The sequence below is a fragment of the Phlebotomus papatasi genome, chromosome 3 (genome assembly GCF_024763615.1).
Source record: "Phlebotomus papatasi isolate M1 chromosome 3, Ppap_2.1, whole genome shotgun sequence".
Classification (NCBI taxonomy): domain Eukaryota; kingdom Metazoa; phylum Arthropoda; class Insecta; order Diptera; family Psychodidae; genus Phlebotomus; species Phlebotomus papatasi.
In genome coordinates this window covers 24,780,436-24,797,983 of record NC_077224.1, presented here as the reverse complement: position 1 = coordinate 24,797,983, position 17,548 = coordinate 24,780,436, and the positions used below count along the sequence as shown (strand labels likewise).

Here is a 17,548-nt window from a genome sequence, read left to right as displayed (position 1 = left end):
ACACATTGAAATTTTGGGTTTCCTTTTGGAAATAGGGTGGCGGTATTACTTGTGGCCTCTGTCCTTAGAGGAAATTGGGGTAGGGGAGACTGGGGCACATGTAACCATTTTCGATAGATGCGTATTTGAGGCGATTTTTCAAGCACACAGTGGTTTTTTGGAAAATTTTTCTTATCTAATGTTTTACCCTTGGGTATAGGCAATACATCGAGGGTAATGCGGATGCTGGAAAACTTTTGAGTTTTCCATAAAAATAAAATTTGTGTCACTGCATTTTTCTCTTTTCACAAAATACCTGGGGTAGAACTAAACACTTTCTGTGGAGGATATAAACACTGTTTATTCCACCCTTTAAATTAACTTTGCACCACTTTCAATTATTTTAATTACTTCAGAGATATATAAAGACTGTATATTTTCAAAAAATCACTACACTTTTAACAAAGAATAATTAAAAGAGCAAAAAAAAACTAAAAGCATGCAAATCAAAGACATTTTTCAATAGATTTTCCCTATATTTTGACATCATGTGACTTTTTATTGAACACAGAGCCACCAATTTTTTCGCAGTCAATAAATTAGAAATTTCGCATGAAAACAAAAAAAAATGCCATTTATTCTACACTCACGACATCTACAATTACAGGAAAATTGCCTGTTTACATCTACCCCAAATGCTGTTTTCTGTCCAATTGTTAATTCTTTTAAAAAATTGAGAATCTCAATATCTTTAGTAAATACATTAATATAACCCTAAAGGTTGTAGGAAAGAACTGGTATTGCTACATTTCGATTATTTTACACAGTTCTCAATTTCTAGGTGGAAATCCAAATGACCAAAATAATCGAAATATTAACATTTTCGAGAAAAATGATTTTTATTTTTAGGATTTTATTGACCAATTCATCTGTGTGCATACATCCCCATGGTATCTATGAATGCTTATGGGTTTTATCCTCTGGAGTCTTAAAATTAATGAAAAAATCACAGTGTTTACAACTACCCCTGTTTACTACTGCCCCAGTTCCCCCTACCATCAAAAACGGGACAGCATCAAACACTGCGATTTTTTAATCAGATAATCGACTTCAAAGGACAAGACTTATATAAATTTAAAAAAGCTATAGGGATGCTTGACCACTGAAGAAATGCTCGGGACAGTCCAAGTAGTTTAGAAATAAAAATTAGTGTTCGGTGCTACCCAGTGTTTGGTGGTGCCCCAGTTTCCCCTTTTTATGGCCTACTCGCAAAAAACTTTACAATGTCTAAATCATTTTGAAAAACCTCAAAATAAAAAAAAATATTTTATGTGTTTTAACAGCACATCAAGCTTTACAAGCTTTGTTTTTGTCAATAAAAGGCATTTTTATTTGAAAATCAAAAAAAAAAATTCAAAAACGGGAGATCGAAAATTTTTGATTTTTAACTGTTTATAAGTATTGTGGTGTAATGTATTCCGTGAAAAGTTGAACTCAAAATTTTGAGTTTAACTGTTCTTTTTTGAAAATGTTGTAAATATTTGAATATTTTTTTTTTAAATAAATAAGCGCAGAAGTGAAAGCTCGCCTTTTCAGAGAATATAGTAGGGCGAAAGGAACGTCTATTGACACTTTAAGAATTCATGTCAGCACCTATTGACACCATTGACACCCTACTCTGTACCATTTAGGATATGAAATTTGAACATCTCTGTTTATACTAAAAGGTATATTACAGAAAAAACCGTTATATTACTTATATTTTACTAGATATATTAAATAATTTTCAACATTTTGACAAAAGTGTCATTAGGTGTTCCCTGTCGAACAGACGTTCCTCCGACCCTACTCAATGTTACTAATCAACAGTAAAAAAATGAAAATTTTTGAGAATGGGGTTTTTGAGAAAAAATAATTTTAAATTTTTTCAAAAAAAAATCAAAAAACCGTTACAAAAAACTTGAGCAGATAGTGCAAAAACTAGGATATCGTTTTAAAGAGTATAAAATTATCTTTCAAATAAAAAAGAAGAGTAAGAAGAAATCTCAACCCGTTCGCGAGATAGAGCATTTTGAAATATTTGCCAAAAATCTCATTTGACGAATGAAGCGCGAGACGCCATCTTTGGCGCCATGTATCTTCCTCCAGAAATTTTTTTTGGGAAAAAAATAACGGTATATTATTTGATCGTGTATTTTAACATACAGTCGAGTTTCTCAAATTTGAACTCCTCAAATTCGAACGACGGTTGAGCTCAAAATGTAAAATTGGAGGCTATGTGAAGAAAGTTTTGCGTGGAGACTGCATTAGAACTATTTTTCTCTGGTGTTTCCTCAATATTATCGTATTAGGGGAAGTGCTTATAATTTTGGACAGTCTGCTTATAAGCATCGAAGTTCCAAGTTTGAAGTGCGATATTTTCAATACTAGTTGACATTTCTTGTTATTTTCTTTTCAGAAGGGTTGTTTAGAAACTTAGCAAGCTATTTATCGTCTTATTTTTATTAAAATTAGTTTTAATACGTTTAAAAATGAATTGATAAGTAGAGGTGACCTTGGCTCTTATTTTGGACAACTTTTTTATTAATTTGTCCAACTTGGCTGTAAATTTGGACAGCTAATCCGCCTCAATAGGATGCCCATTGGTCTTCATTTATGAACCAATCTTACCAAGTCCTCTTCCTGTTCATGTAAGGGAAACGTAGAATGTCACAAGAAGCCCGGAAACTTTCTATATAATTCATTAAAGTGAGTTGACTTCGGTACTCCAAGTACGTGCGGATTCGCTCATTCCCTGCCTTTCCGGGAGCCTTTCAAGGCATTTCTCGCTACATCTCTTTCGTAGAGATGATGCTCCTTTGTTTCTCCAGGCATTTGTCCAACCTAGTCATCACAAAAGCTAAAACTTCACGAAATTTCGTGAGAAAAACACCTGTCCAAAATAAGAGCCATCACCTCACTGGTGAATGTCTTAAAAAATTTCCCATTTTTCACACGAAAAATATAATTCACAAGGCAAATCTCACTTCAGGTCAAATGTACAAATCATCAGTAACGTGAATCAACACAATATTCAATGAATATTCAATAATATCACTCAAAAACAGCGAACAAACTTTGTTAGTACTTCACCACAGCTAAATAAGACTGAAGTAAGCCACGAAATTCTGTCATATTTCTCGTAAGCAATTGCTCACACTGATTTTTCAACAAAGCAATTTCAACTCAAATCATATTCAAATTTTAACGTATTTAGTGTTAAAATCTTCCAAAATGAACAAATATTTAGATAGAATTCATTATTCATCAAATATTGGAATAAAAATCCATCATTTTAATCAATTTATTTTTAGTGTCCAATGTTATCCTCAAAGTATCCAAAATAAGAAACTGGACAAAATTATGAGCATTTCCCCTATATTAACTTCCACAACAAATTCCATTTATTTCACAATAAATTACATTGATACATTCTCTATTGTTATTTTTCTTAATTTAGGGAGAGTGAATTTGACATGAATTCCGTTAAGTTTTTGAAAATATTGTTCAAATTTGAGGAGTGATAAATGTCATCTATACCCCCAAATGTTCAAATTTGAGGAACTCTACTGTATGTAAAATTCAGAAACATCTGAGACCATGAAGGGTACCCCTATGGTCGTCTTGAGATGGATTGGCCCATATTATAATCGCTCGATTTTCTCATCCCCCCCCCCCAAATTTCCACCTTCGATCCCCCGGAGACCACTTTTGTCAACAAATCTTTACGTTTCAGAAGATTTCTGAGATAATACGTCACGCTGTTTGTTCGTCTGTCCGTCCGGCTGTTGCCAGATCTAGAGGTCAAACGGTAAGAGATAGCGACTTGGAACCTTCGGAGGAACCCCCATAAGTCGACCCAAGGATCATTAACATGCCCTGCATTCCCCCCCTCTCCTTCTCTTCAAAACAATGTTTTTGCGATTGCTCGAAAACGCGTCGTGCGATTGTTTTCATTTCTGGATATGTTTTAGAGATTATCCAGGCGGATATTTCGTCCTGAGACGAAAAATACAGTTGAATCATTCCTAATAACGATTTATCAAGGTCAAAAGTTAAAAAGGCTCTAGAGAGCGCATTTATCAATCGAATGGGGTCATGTTTGGGCTCGTTGGAAAGGTCTTGGAACTTCCTATAAAATTGAGTCGGTTTCAATCAGTTTTGAATCGGTAATGAACCGTTTCATAATCCATAAATAATTTTCATACGAAATTCAATTAAATTACTCAAGGAAGTATTTTGAGTGATTTATTAATCGGTTCAAATCGGTTGTTAGGAAATCTCACAGTTCCAAATTAGACATGATTCCAAATTACCCCATCTTACTCTACTGGAAATTTCGTCAAAATATTCAAATTAATTTAATACATATATCTAATAAAATGCAAGTATCATGAAGTTTTTTTTCATTAATCTGCCTTTTTCTGTAGGAATAGGTGTTCAAATTTCATGTGTCAAATGATACAAAATAAGGTGCAAAAGGTCGGGTTGGGATACGATTTCTTAAAGTGCCATTAGGTGTTACTTCGACCCAACATTGTAACATGAAAGCCACATGATGCATTAATTATGTACAGGGACCTCAATTAAATAAATAAATAAATTTTCTTTATTTATTTACTCCCATGAATTTGGAGAAATTTATTTAATATATTACATTATTATTAAATTAAATAGAAAACTTATTTCATTAAATAATTCTAAAGCTCCTCACCGAAATCGATCGGAATTGATTTTTCGAAAGCCGGATGTTGATATCTCTTATCGTTTGGCCCCAATATCGCTAAACAAAATCAAATTCAGTAACAAAAGTTTTCTAATGTGTAATTCTTAAAATAGAATAAGTAACTCAAGAAAATAAATAACTATAAAATTCTTTTTAATTAGGACTCGTTCTGCATCAATCACAGTTTTTTCTTTAAATCCTAATTTGCATTGCACAAATTGAAAATACCTAAAATAATTCATTCAATTTATAAATGTGTGAAAATATGATCTATCCTTAAATATTCTTTATTAAGCAGAACCAAGCAGAACACTCTATCTGTTGTTATTAAAAAGCATTATTCCAGTTTTGCTTTTAAAGAATTTTTCTTGCTATCCTATGAAACTCTCTACAAAATATAAAACTCATAATGATTTTGTCGCGAGAATGCTTCAAAGGACGTGTCAAGCGACTCGGGTAAGAAATTGGCGAAGTGGAAAGATGGAGCCTTTTGCTGGGAAAAAGGATTGCCATTCGAGATTCATGAAAATTTCAATTGAAGCGCGTTCTTGCCAAAGCAGCAATCCACTTATTTATTCATTTGGGTTGGAATGTGCAAAAGAAGTAGTGGATGTTGTTGTTAAGATCAATATTTACTCTTTGGAAAATTTTAGCGAAATTGCTGGAAAGCACTCAATGAACACAGACCTTAGCAGCAGACGAAAGGGCTTAAATTGTGAAAATATTTTCCTTTCCGTGGTATTCTTAAATACAAACAGAGGCAAAGTATGTTTGTGTTAGGAAAAGAATCATTGAGATGCTGTAGTTTGCACAAGGTAAAATACTCAAGTACAAGTACTACTTATAGGTGATTTTCCTCTTCAGAATCTCTAAAACTATGAATTTTAATGCAGAAAACAAGGGAAATGTCTTTATTGTTGAAAAGCTTGAAAAGCAGAAGGAACATGAATAAGTATCGAATAATCAGCAATGTAAAATGCAAATTCTTCATCAGAACTCAACCATCGTTTAATACACTCATTTTTCGATACCCCTTCCTCTAAATAGGACTTCAATTTATTCAATAAAAGCTTTAAAAGTCTTCAGGAAACTTCATTAGCAATCGAGAAGCATGATGAATAAATCAAAAGCAAATTTAAATATTTATTTTTTTATTTTTATGGTTTACATAAAAAATTTTTGAGCTTATTATTTTGTTGGTTTTTCTCATTTTGATTTCAAAATTTACCGAAAATATATTTACATACTGGAAATTGGATATTTAGTAAAAAAATATAAAATTAGTGAAAAACAGTGCCCGCTTTTTATTCGGATGATTGGGGACAATATGACAGATCTTCAAAGTTCTCAAAGTTGCACAATGTTTATATTCTTTTTCTAAACTTATCTAAATTTAGTACAATAATAGTGCTATTTCAATAAAATATGAAAAAGGAAGCCTTGCTCCTAAACATTTTTTTTTAGCACATGACTGATCTCAATGTGCATTTGCAGTACCAACTCTTCTTTGTAGTGGCTCATGTCACGATTGTTTTCTTTATTCCTTGTTCTGTTCCAAAACTACCTCTCCATTCAGTCATGAGAGGAACAAGCACAGATAAGGCGATTGCACACATGAGACGAATCATGTACTAAAAAAAATGTTCAGAAGTAAGATTCCCCCCTTTCATTTTTCTTTAGAATAGAACCATAACTCAACCATTTTAAATAATGATTTTTTAATGTAATGAAAAATAAAGGGAAAAACAAAAAGAAAACATCTGGAAATAATGTTGACTTATGAGGGGTCGTCGAAGACCGCAATTAGATATGTGTTAACGTTTGAGCTCTTAGCGAGTGACAATTAAAGAAAAAAAACGAAATGAACATTTCGACGGATTTATTCCATACTATTCTATGTCGACTTAGAATTATATTACTTCGATATGTTGTTCCGGGGATCAAGATCTACAACTGGTGAAATTTTGGTGGTCATCCGACATTCGGGTAACGAGATATTCTATTTTTTAGAAAAAAATTAACACGGACAGCATAGGAAATCGCCAACTTCAAATTGTTCTCCTGAAAAGTTGTCATTCTGAGATAGAATATTGTGGAATGGAACCGTCGATTTATTCTGTTTACTTTGAGTTCAAGTAAGAAAATTCATAAAATGGTTATTAAATTTTTTAGTACTACTTATAAATATTAGTACATGTATTCATGTGCTAAATCTTTAGTCTCGCCATAGTATTTTTTAACATTTTTCATTTTCTGTTGCAAAACCTTGTTCATCGAACTGTATCTATATGCTTTACACATAAAAATAAATACTTATTTATTATAACATTATGTACCTTATGTACTAAACCAATAAAAGTTTCGTTAAAAAAAAAACATAATATCTCATGAAAAGTTTCTAAACGCATCCATACAATACCTAGTACTAGTATATCTAGTACTAGGTATTAGATTGTTTATATTCGGGAAGTTCCTTATAAATTTTTAGATGAATATTGTGAATAGAATAATGTTTTGTTTTTTTAGGGGGTACAGGGAGATGCTTTCACAAACACACACTTTAACTAATAAATTATTTATATTATGTAACTATCTAAGAAACAAGTTTGTCACCTAGAATTCAAATCCTTAGAGAATATGAAGGAAAATATTATCAAAATCGACGCAATGTCAAATTTTTCTTACGCAATTTCGTTCAAGAATTTCCCATGATTATTCGTGAAGCATGAAAAGTGCAACAAGATACTAAGAATCCTATCATTAAATTATCAGAAATGAATAAAAGATTTAGATGAATTTTGATCCAATGGAATGTAGTAGGAAGCGGACGGAAAAACTGAACTTTTCTTAACTTACACAATTTTATTCTCTACGACATTACGTGAATGAATGCCCTCTTTTTCAGGCCTATGTCTTGCCTTTGATATATTTATCAAAGAGAAGAATAAAAAATTGTTGGTTTACCTTACAATACTCATAAATACGGTGAGGCCGTTAATGTTAAGTTGGCGGCAGACGCAATCTAAGCTCCGTAATACTTGAACTAATAGCTTCTACACACTAGGAAAATTTATATTCATATTGAAACAAATTCCCTATTCCCTGCGCTTGTGTAGGTAAAACTTTAATATGGAAATAAATTTCTCTAGTGTGTAGGGACCATAAAGTACAGTAAACTCTCTCAAATTTGAACGACCAACGCGACAATTGAATTCCAAATGTCAAATATGAGATTATGGTAAAACATCGTGTGGAAAATTGAGAACCATATTTCCATGCTACTTCTTGAATATCTACTTTACTCTACACTGAGAAAAAAAGACGGTGTGATTAACTTTTTTTCCTCATAAATTTAACACTTTTTAGGTGTAAAAATATATCAACATTTTATAATTTTAATTTTACACCTTTTTAAGGGTAAAATTAACATGAAAAAGGGTTAATTTAAAGCCCTAATACACCTAAAAAGGGTAATATTTACACCGATTTTGGATCAATACTGCAGGGTAAAATTAACATTTCAGGAATGTTGTTTTAACTTTTTCGGATTTCTCTCACTCAGTGTATCTACTCATATTAGAATCGTACTAAATGAAAAGGAATACGTCACCACGGAGATTTCATAGAAAGTACAGACATTTGACATAAAGTGCAATTCAATCTCATTGTATTCTTATACGAGCTTCAGACCTAAGGCTTAGCCAAATGGCTTAACTGCTTTAGTTTCTTATCAATCACGACATTTTGGAAAAATTTAACTTAGGATTGGATTATTAAAGATAAATGACCTATTAGGTTCTCAAAAGCAATAAAATTGCTCTCTATTCAAGATTTTGAGACCTTCGGGAACTGGGCTAAACCTCTATTCCGAAGACCGCTTTACGTCAATGCAGTATTTCCGATTTCTAAAGGTTACAATAGTGCATAAAAATCATGCAAAAATCATTAAGTATGGATATTTGTACTAAATGGTACTAAAACTACTAACTTACTAAATCACTTTTCAACAGGAAGTTTATCAAAGTTGAGGCTGTAAATGAAATATTCGAAATTCAATCCGTATTATTTGTGAGTTGTGAGTTGTAGTTTTTGTACTAAATATCTAGTTGTTCTAAATTACATTTTTAAATCATGAATAGATACATTGAGAAGATTTATTAGCGGATTATGAGATTTATCAAGTCTGAAAATTATGAATAATTTTTAGATAGTATAATTCTTGCTATTAATCCTAAAAATGACTAAAAATATCTCATTAATTTTTAGTACAAACTATCACGGGAGATTCTGTATTTTTTTATGTTATAATAATTTTTGCAATTCATGAACTTCAAAAGAGATAAAGCTTTATCACTTCCAGTACAGATACATATACTTAATGTTGTCATGCTTTCTTATATGCTGTAAATGTTTTCTTATTATTTTATATGTTGTTTTTGTGGAGATTGCGACTGTATTGAGAAGCTTTTAAGTTCGTGTGGTTCACCACACTTATCATAGATTTTATGCGTTCATGTACGTAATTGTATGTATTAAATGACCTTGAAAAAAAATGGGAAAAAGTCAATTTTCCGTCTGTGTGTTCAATTAGCCGGAGAGTTCAGTTGACCGAAGTCTTTCACAGTGCTTGGAGCTTTTTTTTTCTTCCAGTCCAGTATCTAGTGTCACACATCCTTCGGAGGATGGAGGTTTAAATGGGGTGTCGTAAGTTTTGGTTGGGGTGAAAAGCAGCAAAACGGGTGAAAATTTCGTGACTCAATCACTGTGTTTGTGACTCCGGTGGCAATAAAATATGTTATCAGCACTGCTTTGGGTGCTTTTAGTGCTTATTCTGGGGGTTTATGTGCACTTTCGGAGGCGCTACAGATTTTGGAAGGAGCTGGAGGTACCCTTCTTGACGCCAACCTTTCCCTTGGGAAATGTGGCAGACTCCGTGGCGGCTGGTAACCATTTCAGCTATGCCATGCAGAGTCTGTATCAGCGTACCAAGGAGCACAAATATGCAGGAATCTTCTTCTTCTGCTCACCGTGTCTCCTGGTCAATTGCCCAGAAATGGCAAAGAATATCCTAGTGAGGGATTTTCATTGCTTCACAGATAGGGGAGTGTTTTACAATGAAAAACTCGATCCTTTGGGGGCTAATTTATTCTTCATGGAGGGTCAGAAGTGGAAGAATCTACGGGCAAAGATTTCCCCAACTTTTACCAGTGGAAAGCTCAAAGCTATGTTCCATACCGTAGCTGCAGTTAGTGAAGAGCTTTTGGGCTTAATAGCCGAACGCCTGGAAGTTTCACCGAGTGGAAAATCCTTGGAGATCAAGGATCTCATGGCTAGGTTCACGACAGACATAATTGGAATAACAGCCTTCGGGATTAATTGTGACAGCCTCCACAATCCTCAATCCGAATTCCGAAAGATGGGGAACAGGATCGTTAACATGACAAAGAGCCGAGGACTTGCCATGTTCTTGGGAATGGTCAACAGAAATCTGGCACTGAAGTTAAATGTAAGATTTACTGATCCATCAGATGAAGGCTTCTTTATGGATGTCATCAGGCAGACAATAGAGCAGCGTGAGGCAAAGAATATCAAAAGGAATGACTTCATGGATCTCATGATTCAGCTCAAGAACAAAGGAAAATTGGATGATGCCGAATGCTCCGAAGCCTCCAAAGGAGGATTGACTTTCGAAGAAATTTGCGCTCAGTGCTGGATATTCTACTTTGCTGGCTTTGAGACATCCTCCACAACCATAACTGTTGCCATGCATCAGCTCTCTCTCCACGAGGACATCCAGGAAAGGGCCCGCGAAGAAGTGAGACGAGTCCTGGACAAATACGATGGGAAATTAACTTATGAAGCTGTGATGGAGATGGAATACCTCGGTCATATTGTTAACGGTGAGTTGTGAACAGCTTTTTTTCAAGTCATTTCTGAGATAGCTAAAGCATGGTGATAAATTACGTATCGACTTATCACGGAGATAGCCAAAGATTAGAGGTGAAATAATGACTGAACATTTTTCATATCTACTTCTTGGGATAAACATTTTCGCAATGATTGTCATTTTAAATCTATTGAGAAAATGTTCTCTTATATACTGAAATATCAAGTACGGGCAGGAAGCGTGGCTTGATGTTCAGAAGACTTATGATGCTATTCCAATGAAAGCACAGCTAAATGCAAAGGCGAAATCTTTCTCCTTAACATTATTTTTTAGTACATGACCACTTTCATATGCTTCTGCATTATCGACTTTTCTTTGGATTGGTTGCTGTCTCGACTGTTTTCCTCAGTCCTTGAGATGGTCTAACATTACCAAAAGGTCATGACAAGGGACAAGAAGCATTACGAAAAGTAGTCGATTATGTAGAAAAATTGTTATGAGAACGAAAAATAAATCAGAAGAGAGATTTCCCCAATTTTAGGGAATTTACTTTAAAACAGCCGTGACAGAAATCAAAACAGCGAAAAGTTAATAAGGTAGAGGCACTTTAGAACAGAACAGTGCTAAGAAAACATGTTCATTTTTCATTGAAAGTACCATTATTGTGCTATTCCAATGAAAAAATGAGTATGTTTTTTTTTAGCACATTACTGTTCTCAAGTACTAAAAAGACCATGACTGTTCTCACATGTTATTTCAATTAATGTCAGATGGCATTGTGATCGGGTGAAAGCTTGTTTAGAGATTAATTTAATGTTTTTACTTTCATAGTATTTTGTACATGATCTTTATCATAATAGACAAGATGTAAGGTTCTTCTCTCTACACAAAACTTCAAATTTTACCCGTCCATGTCGTGTTCCAAAATCACCAAATAGTCATGACAGGAACCGACACAAAAGAAAAGTTCAACCGAAATCCGAATTCGAATATTTCCTCCGAGTAAGCTTTCACCCGATCACAATACCATCTGACATTCAGTCAGTGTGGTGTAACCTATCATGTCAGCTTGGTTGCGTGACACAGTTCGGTCATCGGGAGTTGGCAACTTTAGTCTCAACCACGGGTTTTCCCAGGTTGAGTTTTCCCGTGAATGCTCAGTGGTGAAAATTCGACATTAATATTCCCTACTCATTATTTTCCTTGAAAAGACGCATGGGAAGAGTCATGATCTTTTTTAGTACTTGAAACCAGTAATGTGCTAAAAAACATGGTCACTTTTTTATTGGAATAGCACCATTAGTCCTTTTGGTTCCATTTATAATTAAATTAGAGATGGCTTTTCCTTTTAGTTTGATGCTAGTCCCCGGCGAGTGGCCTTCAAAGTTGAAGCCAATTTCTTACTTTCATATACAAATGCGTATGGGAATTTTTCTGCACTCGTGATCGTTATGCTAAATATTTAAAATGCGAGAAGTTTTTCCGTATTATAAGACACCTTTCCGTATGGAGGGATAAATATACTAAATTTTTGTTGAAATTATTTTTTTTCCTTGGAGCACTGTGAGCTGAGTCCGAGATCAATTTAGGAATTGGCTTCAAATAGTTCCATATAAAAAGGCCAACTTGCCAGACGCTTGGTTTGATGTTTCTACATTTAAAATAGAAGTAAAAAAAACAATTGTAAGATAATAGATATTCAAAAGTTAAGCCAGGAGTTTTGAATAAATTTTACGTTGAAGTATTGCACGAAATTAAGAGATATTTAGCTCAGACTAATATTTTAATATAATATTTGCATTATTTAGTACACACTTAATAAGGCATTTGCTAACGGAGCTGTTACAATAAATCATGTTAAAATTATTTTATATTAAATACATTTTTGATTTTTTATTATTTATTAGCAATTTCCAATGATTTATACTTAAAAAAAAAAGTACAAAAATTTAGTACAGATACACACTGACATCACATAACATTTCTTTCCGATAAACGTTTTACTAAAACAATTAGCACAGAAAGTTTAACTTTTCTCTTGTGCTTGGCCATTGATTTACAATTTTTAGTAGAAGATAAGTGTTCATATTCAATAAGTATTGACGTTTTCGAAGGCTGAAATAATGCATATTCTTCTTCTTTTGTGGCACTACAGCCCGAAGTTGGCCCTGGCCTCCGCAACAATTTGCCTCCAAACTTCTCTGTCCATCGCTATTTTATTACTATTTATTTTATTACTATATAAATATTACTATGAAAAAATCATTCCGCAAGATATGTGTACTAAATAGTGCTAAGTCTATTAACTTACAAAATCACATTTTATCCAAGTTGAGCCTGTAAATGAAATATTGTTATGTTGATCCAGTATTTGTAATATTTCGAACTTAAAAATTTAAAATTGTGAAATAACCTTGCGCAAAAAGTTTTCGTAGTAAATCTTTAGCTGTTTTAAATGGTACTGAATCAAATTTTGAAATCATGTATAGATACTAAGATGAAATTCTTCGAATTTTTCGCAATACGGGAATTTTATTTCAAGTGTATTCAAATTAAGTAGATGCTTGATCTTTCTGCATTTCTTGACACTTCAAAAACCGACTAAACAATATTGAGGTGATTTGTGTAGATTATGTCAATATTGAATTTGTCAATATTCAATTGCAAAGAAAATTTGTAAAACATTTTTTTATACTAAATTTGTTTTTCTCCAATATCTAAAAACTTTTTATAAAAAGTGTTTTAATACATTCTGATATATGGTATTTATTGAACATTAGATCCCTAATTTATGAAATTGAAATATTTAAATGTAAATACTTGTACTAAATTTCAAGTTTTCGAAAATTCTGGTTTATTAATTTTTTGTGCATAACAAATTAAATATTTGATATTTAAACATAGATTGACACCACAAAAGGTGTCTAAGTACATCGTAATGATGATCTTTCAAGAAAAATGTATTTTTGTACTAAATTTCCTTTTCATAAAATGCTTAAATTTTACAAGTATTCTTTAATAGTTTCTTATTTAATGCGTACCCCATATTCGGGTCCTTCATTTATGGGATACGAATTTGTGAATGTCTATATTTGTACTAATTTTCAATTTTTCTAAAAAGAACTATGATCTATTTTTAGAACATTATTATTAAAAATCAATTGCTATGCACGGAAATTGAACTTTTTTAAAGTTGAAAAAAAAACTAATACAATATTTATACTAAATTTGTTTTTTTTTTTCAACTAAAAATTATATTTTAATTTAATATGTTTTTGGTCTATTACTTTTTAGTACATTTACTATGAAATAATTCTTTATACACTTTTTAGTACGAAAAGAGTTCTTGAAGTCTAATGGTTTATTAACCAATATTAAATATACTACTAATATTATACTTGATTTTTTAAATAATTTCTTGCAGATATCAAATTAAATCTTCTGTCTGGCTATCTATCAATTTGCCAACAATAGAAATTTATCTTACTAAATTTAATCTGCATTATCGTAAGTTAAGTGTCTTACTGATAATGAGAGTTAATTGATTGAATAGTCAAGTATAAAAGCTTACGAAAGCTCAGCAGAAGCAATTCACGTGTCTTGTGGGAAATTTATTCGAAAGCAGACCTTTTAGTCTTGAGCTTGTTTTCCTTTTTTTCCTCATACATACATTAATTTATGTTATTTAATTACCACAATAAATCGAGATGTCGTAATTTATCAGTGCCTGTGCATGAGAAAAACGCGAGGGTAGTCAATATTCCACAACATTTGGCAATATCTCTCTCTTCATGTTACATTTTCTTCTTTTTTATGTTCATCCCCAAAAGAGACGTTGAGGTTGTTTCCACCGGTTGGAACCATTCATCGTGTCTCAAATCAGGACTATCGCCTCCCAAATGGCGCCATAATGCCCAAAGGCACATTCGTTGTCATCCCCAACATGGCATATCAGTACGATGAGAAATTTTTCCCCAATGCCCAACACTTCGATCCAGATAGATTCAAGGAGGATGCCAGAGGTGATCGTCACCATTTCACTTTTATCCCCTTCGGTGAAGGACCAAGAATATGCATCGGAATGAGATTTGGGCTGCTGGTGGTGAAGATAGCTCTAGCACAAATTCTCTCTCAATACAGATTTACGAAAAATGAGAAAACTAGTACAGAATTGGAAATTAATAGCACAGCTTTTGTTCATACGCCCAAAAACGACATTTGGCTTAATTTGACTGCCATTCATTAGGTCTGCATTCATCAGAGGCTATTTAATTGTGCAGAAAAATAGCGAAAACAGAAGCATGAAATCAATAAATATTTATTCAATAAAATGCCAATGCTGAAAATCGAAAGCAATAGATGAAATTTATGAGGTTTTAATGCAGGTTGAATCAATGGCAGAGTTCACAGGATGAACCATCATTGGCCAAGCTATAATTTTATTTGCCAATCTAATTGAAAAAATGTAAATAAATGGGAAATGATTTTTATCTCGCTTTTTTATCACATTTTTTTGTGTAATCTGCCCCCCAATTCCGATGTCCGTCACGAAATTTATCCAGATTTTTCGGAATGATGGTTGTGTGTGTGAAGCCGCTTCAGCTCATATTTTGTGCATTTTTGAGCAAATTATTCACATTTAAACACAGAAACACCTTTCACAAGATGAAAATTGTTGTGATTTGATTTACTAAAACATTAAATTCGCGAAAAACTAGAGAAAAATCCGTAAAATTCAACGCTTGTTCAATGAGTCTGTCATTTCTCAATCATGCCATTGCTCTCGCTCGCACTCTCTCATTCACTCTTTATTTGCGGGATATTTTCAAAATCATTTCCGTTAGATACACAATTTTATCAAATCACTCAAATTTTAATTTCTTTGCTACAAGTTTGATCCAAGGCAACAAAATATTTTTTTTAAATGATTTTTCCATATGAATTTATTAATGCTTTGGGTGTTTATTTAACAATCTCGTTATTACTGTAATACCTAAAGTGTTTTTTTTTTCTAAAACACAATGCAATAAAATTAAATCCTTTCTCGTGAGACGGAAGTAGATGATTACTTCTGTGGTCCTTTTGGTGTTTCATGAACATATATTCTTCAAAGACATTTATGGAGGAGTACCACTTTAAATTTCTGAGATATGTTCAGGTGAAAATTCTCAAGAAATGAATTGACTTGTTTGTTTAAACTCATATTATTAATGACTATTCATTGCAGGACATTGGTGTCCAGAATCTAGGAATGATTTGCAAAGGTGAATTCAAGGAAAAATTCCCTAGAACAAACAATTTCCTTATCACTTAATTTTCCTGTGTTTTCCTCGATTTTCCTTATAAATCCTTGAATATATTTCAAACTTACGAATAAAGCTGTATGGGACAACTTGTGTCCTTCACGTGAATATTTTCTTGAAGAAAAAGCTAGGATCACTGAATATTATAGGATCGAGAAGGACACTGTTAACAATATGGTAAAATATGAACAAAAAAAAACGTCTTAAAATATGAATATGACCCTAAATTATTTGAAGCGCGTTTTCGGTCAAGTAAATAGATGTAAAAATATATTCACAGTGATGACCTTTGTACTGCCTTATATAAGAAATGATGCAGGTTGTATGAGAGAATAAAAGAGAAGATTGTACAGATAACATCACCGTGTTATATATTCCTAAATTATTTGATTAGAATTTCTTTGAACACCTTAACTTTTTAGTATTTATGATCTTCAGTGACTTTGCTCTTTTTCGTAAAGAAAATAAGTAGTCCTGCGCAATCCTTTTCGTGGATTCGAATGGTATTCAGGTATTTATGAGGAAAATGAAGAAAATTATAGAAAAAGACATGGCAAATCGTCCCGGCTTTGCGGAGTGCTCGAACTCACGGAAAAGAGCTATCCGTGTATCATCTTTTCGCATGCTTTTTGGGTACATACCGCATTACTACCGATTAAATTAATTGATAAATTAAAAAATAAACCATTCAAAAATAAGACACTGCTTAAGAAAGTAGGTTTTAAAATATCTTAGCATGAGTAACAAGCATACGAACAAATTAAAAAGTAATATACGCGAAAAAAATCCTAATTTAAGCAAATCGATTGAAAATAGGCCGTCCAAAGTGATTATAAACATTCATATTTGAAAATTCGATATCGAAATGGTTTTTGAACACAGGTGTCCCATAAGTATAAGAAATTAAAAATTAAAATATAAGAAAGTGGTTGGTTCTAGGGCAGTCTTCTTTGAATTGTCTTCCACGAACCGTTTCTGTACACCAACATCCTATTAAGTATTATTATTGAGGTAACATGAACTTAATAAAAATAATTCTACCCATTTCTTGAGAATTTTCACATTAAAATATCTTAGAATTTTGACGTCCGAATCATATAACCATATTACACAAATGAGTACCTTCGTGAGATATGTTCAGGAGGCACCAAGAAACCCCAAAGTGTTCATCGATAATCATTTCAATTTTTCATCGTGGACAGTGTTATTTATAATTATAAATCATAGTATAAATTAAATAAAAAACAATTTTAACAAATATTTTTTGTGCACTAAATCGCGAAATTTTCACATAAAATGCATTTATTTTTCCAATTCGCGACCTCCAGGAGCTCGCGAGATAAAATTCGCGGGATATTCATAATAACAGCAATTATTCCGCTTTTTGTGCACTACTACACATGCCATCCCGCTGAGAGCGCCACACTCTTTATCCGTGTCCACTCATACAGAGTGAAGACTCTGTGTATGATGTGTATTTCTATTTCGCAAAATCGGGAAAATTTTGGCGGGATAGCAATGTGACGGCGTCAGAATTGCATCACTGAGTTAATCAAGGAATCATATTATCGTAATCCGACACATTTTTTTCGAATTTATTTTTTGTTGTTAAGC

The 17,548-nt window shown here is 32.8% G+C and overlaps 1 protein-coding gene across 1 annotated transcript; it reads left to right on the top strand.

The window, feature by feature from the left end:
- Positions 1-9,346: 9,346 nt before the first annotated feature.
- LOC129808320 (cytochrome P450 6a2-like) lies at positions 9,347-15,119 on the top strand. Its single transcript, XM_055858162.1, has 2 exons — positions 9,347-10,644; positions 14,462-15,119. Exons 1-2 carry the CDS (start codon positions 9,537-9,539, stop codon positions 14,875-14,877), a joined length of 1,524 nt encoding a protein of 507 aa, XP_055714137.1. The 5' UTR covers positions 9,347-9,536; the 3' UTR covers positions 14,878-15,119.
- Positions 15,120-17,548: the final 2,429 nt, after the last annotated feature.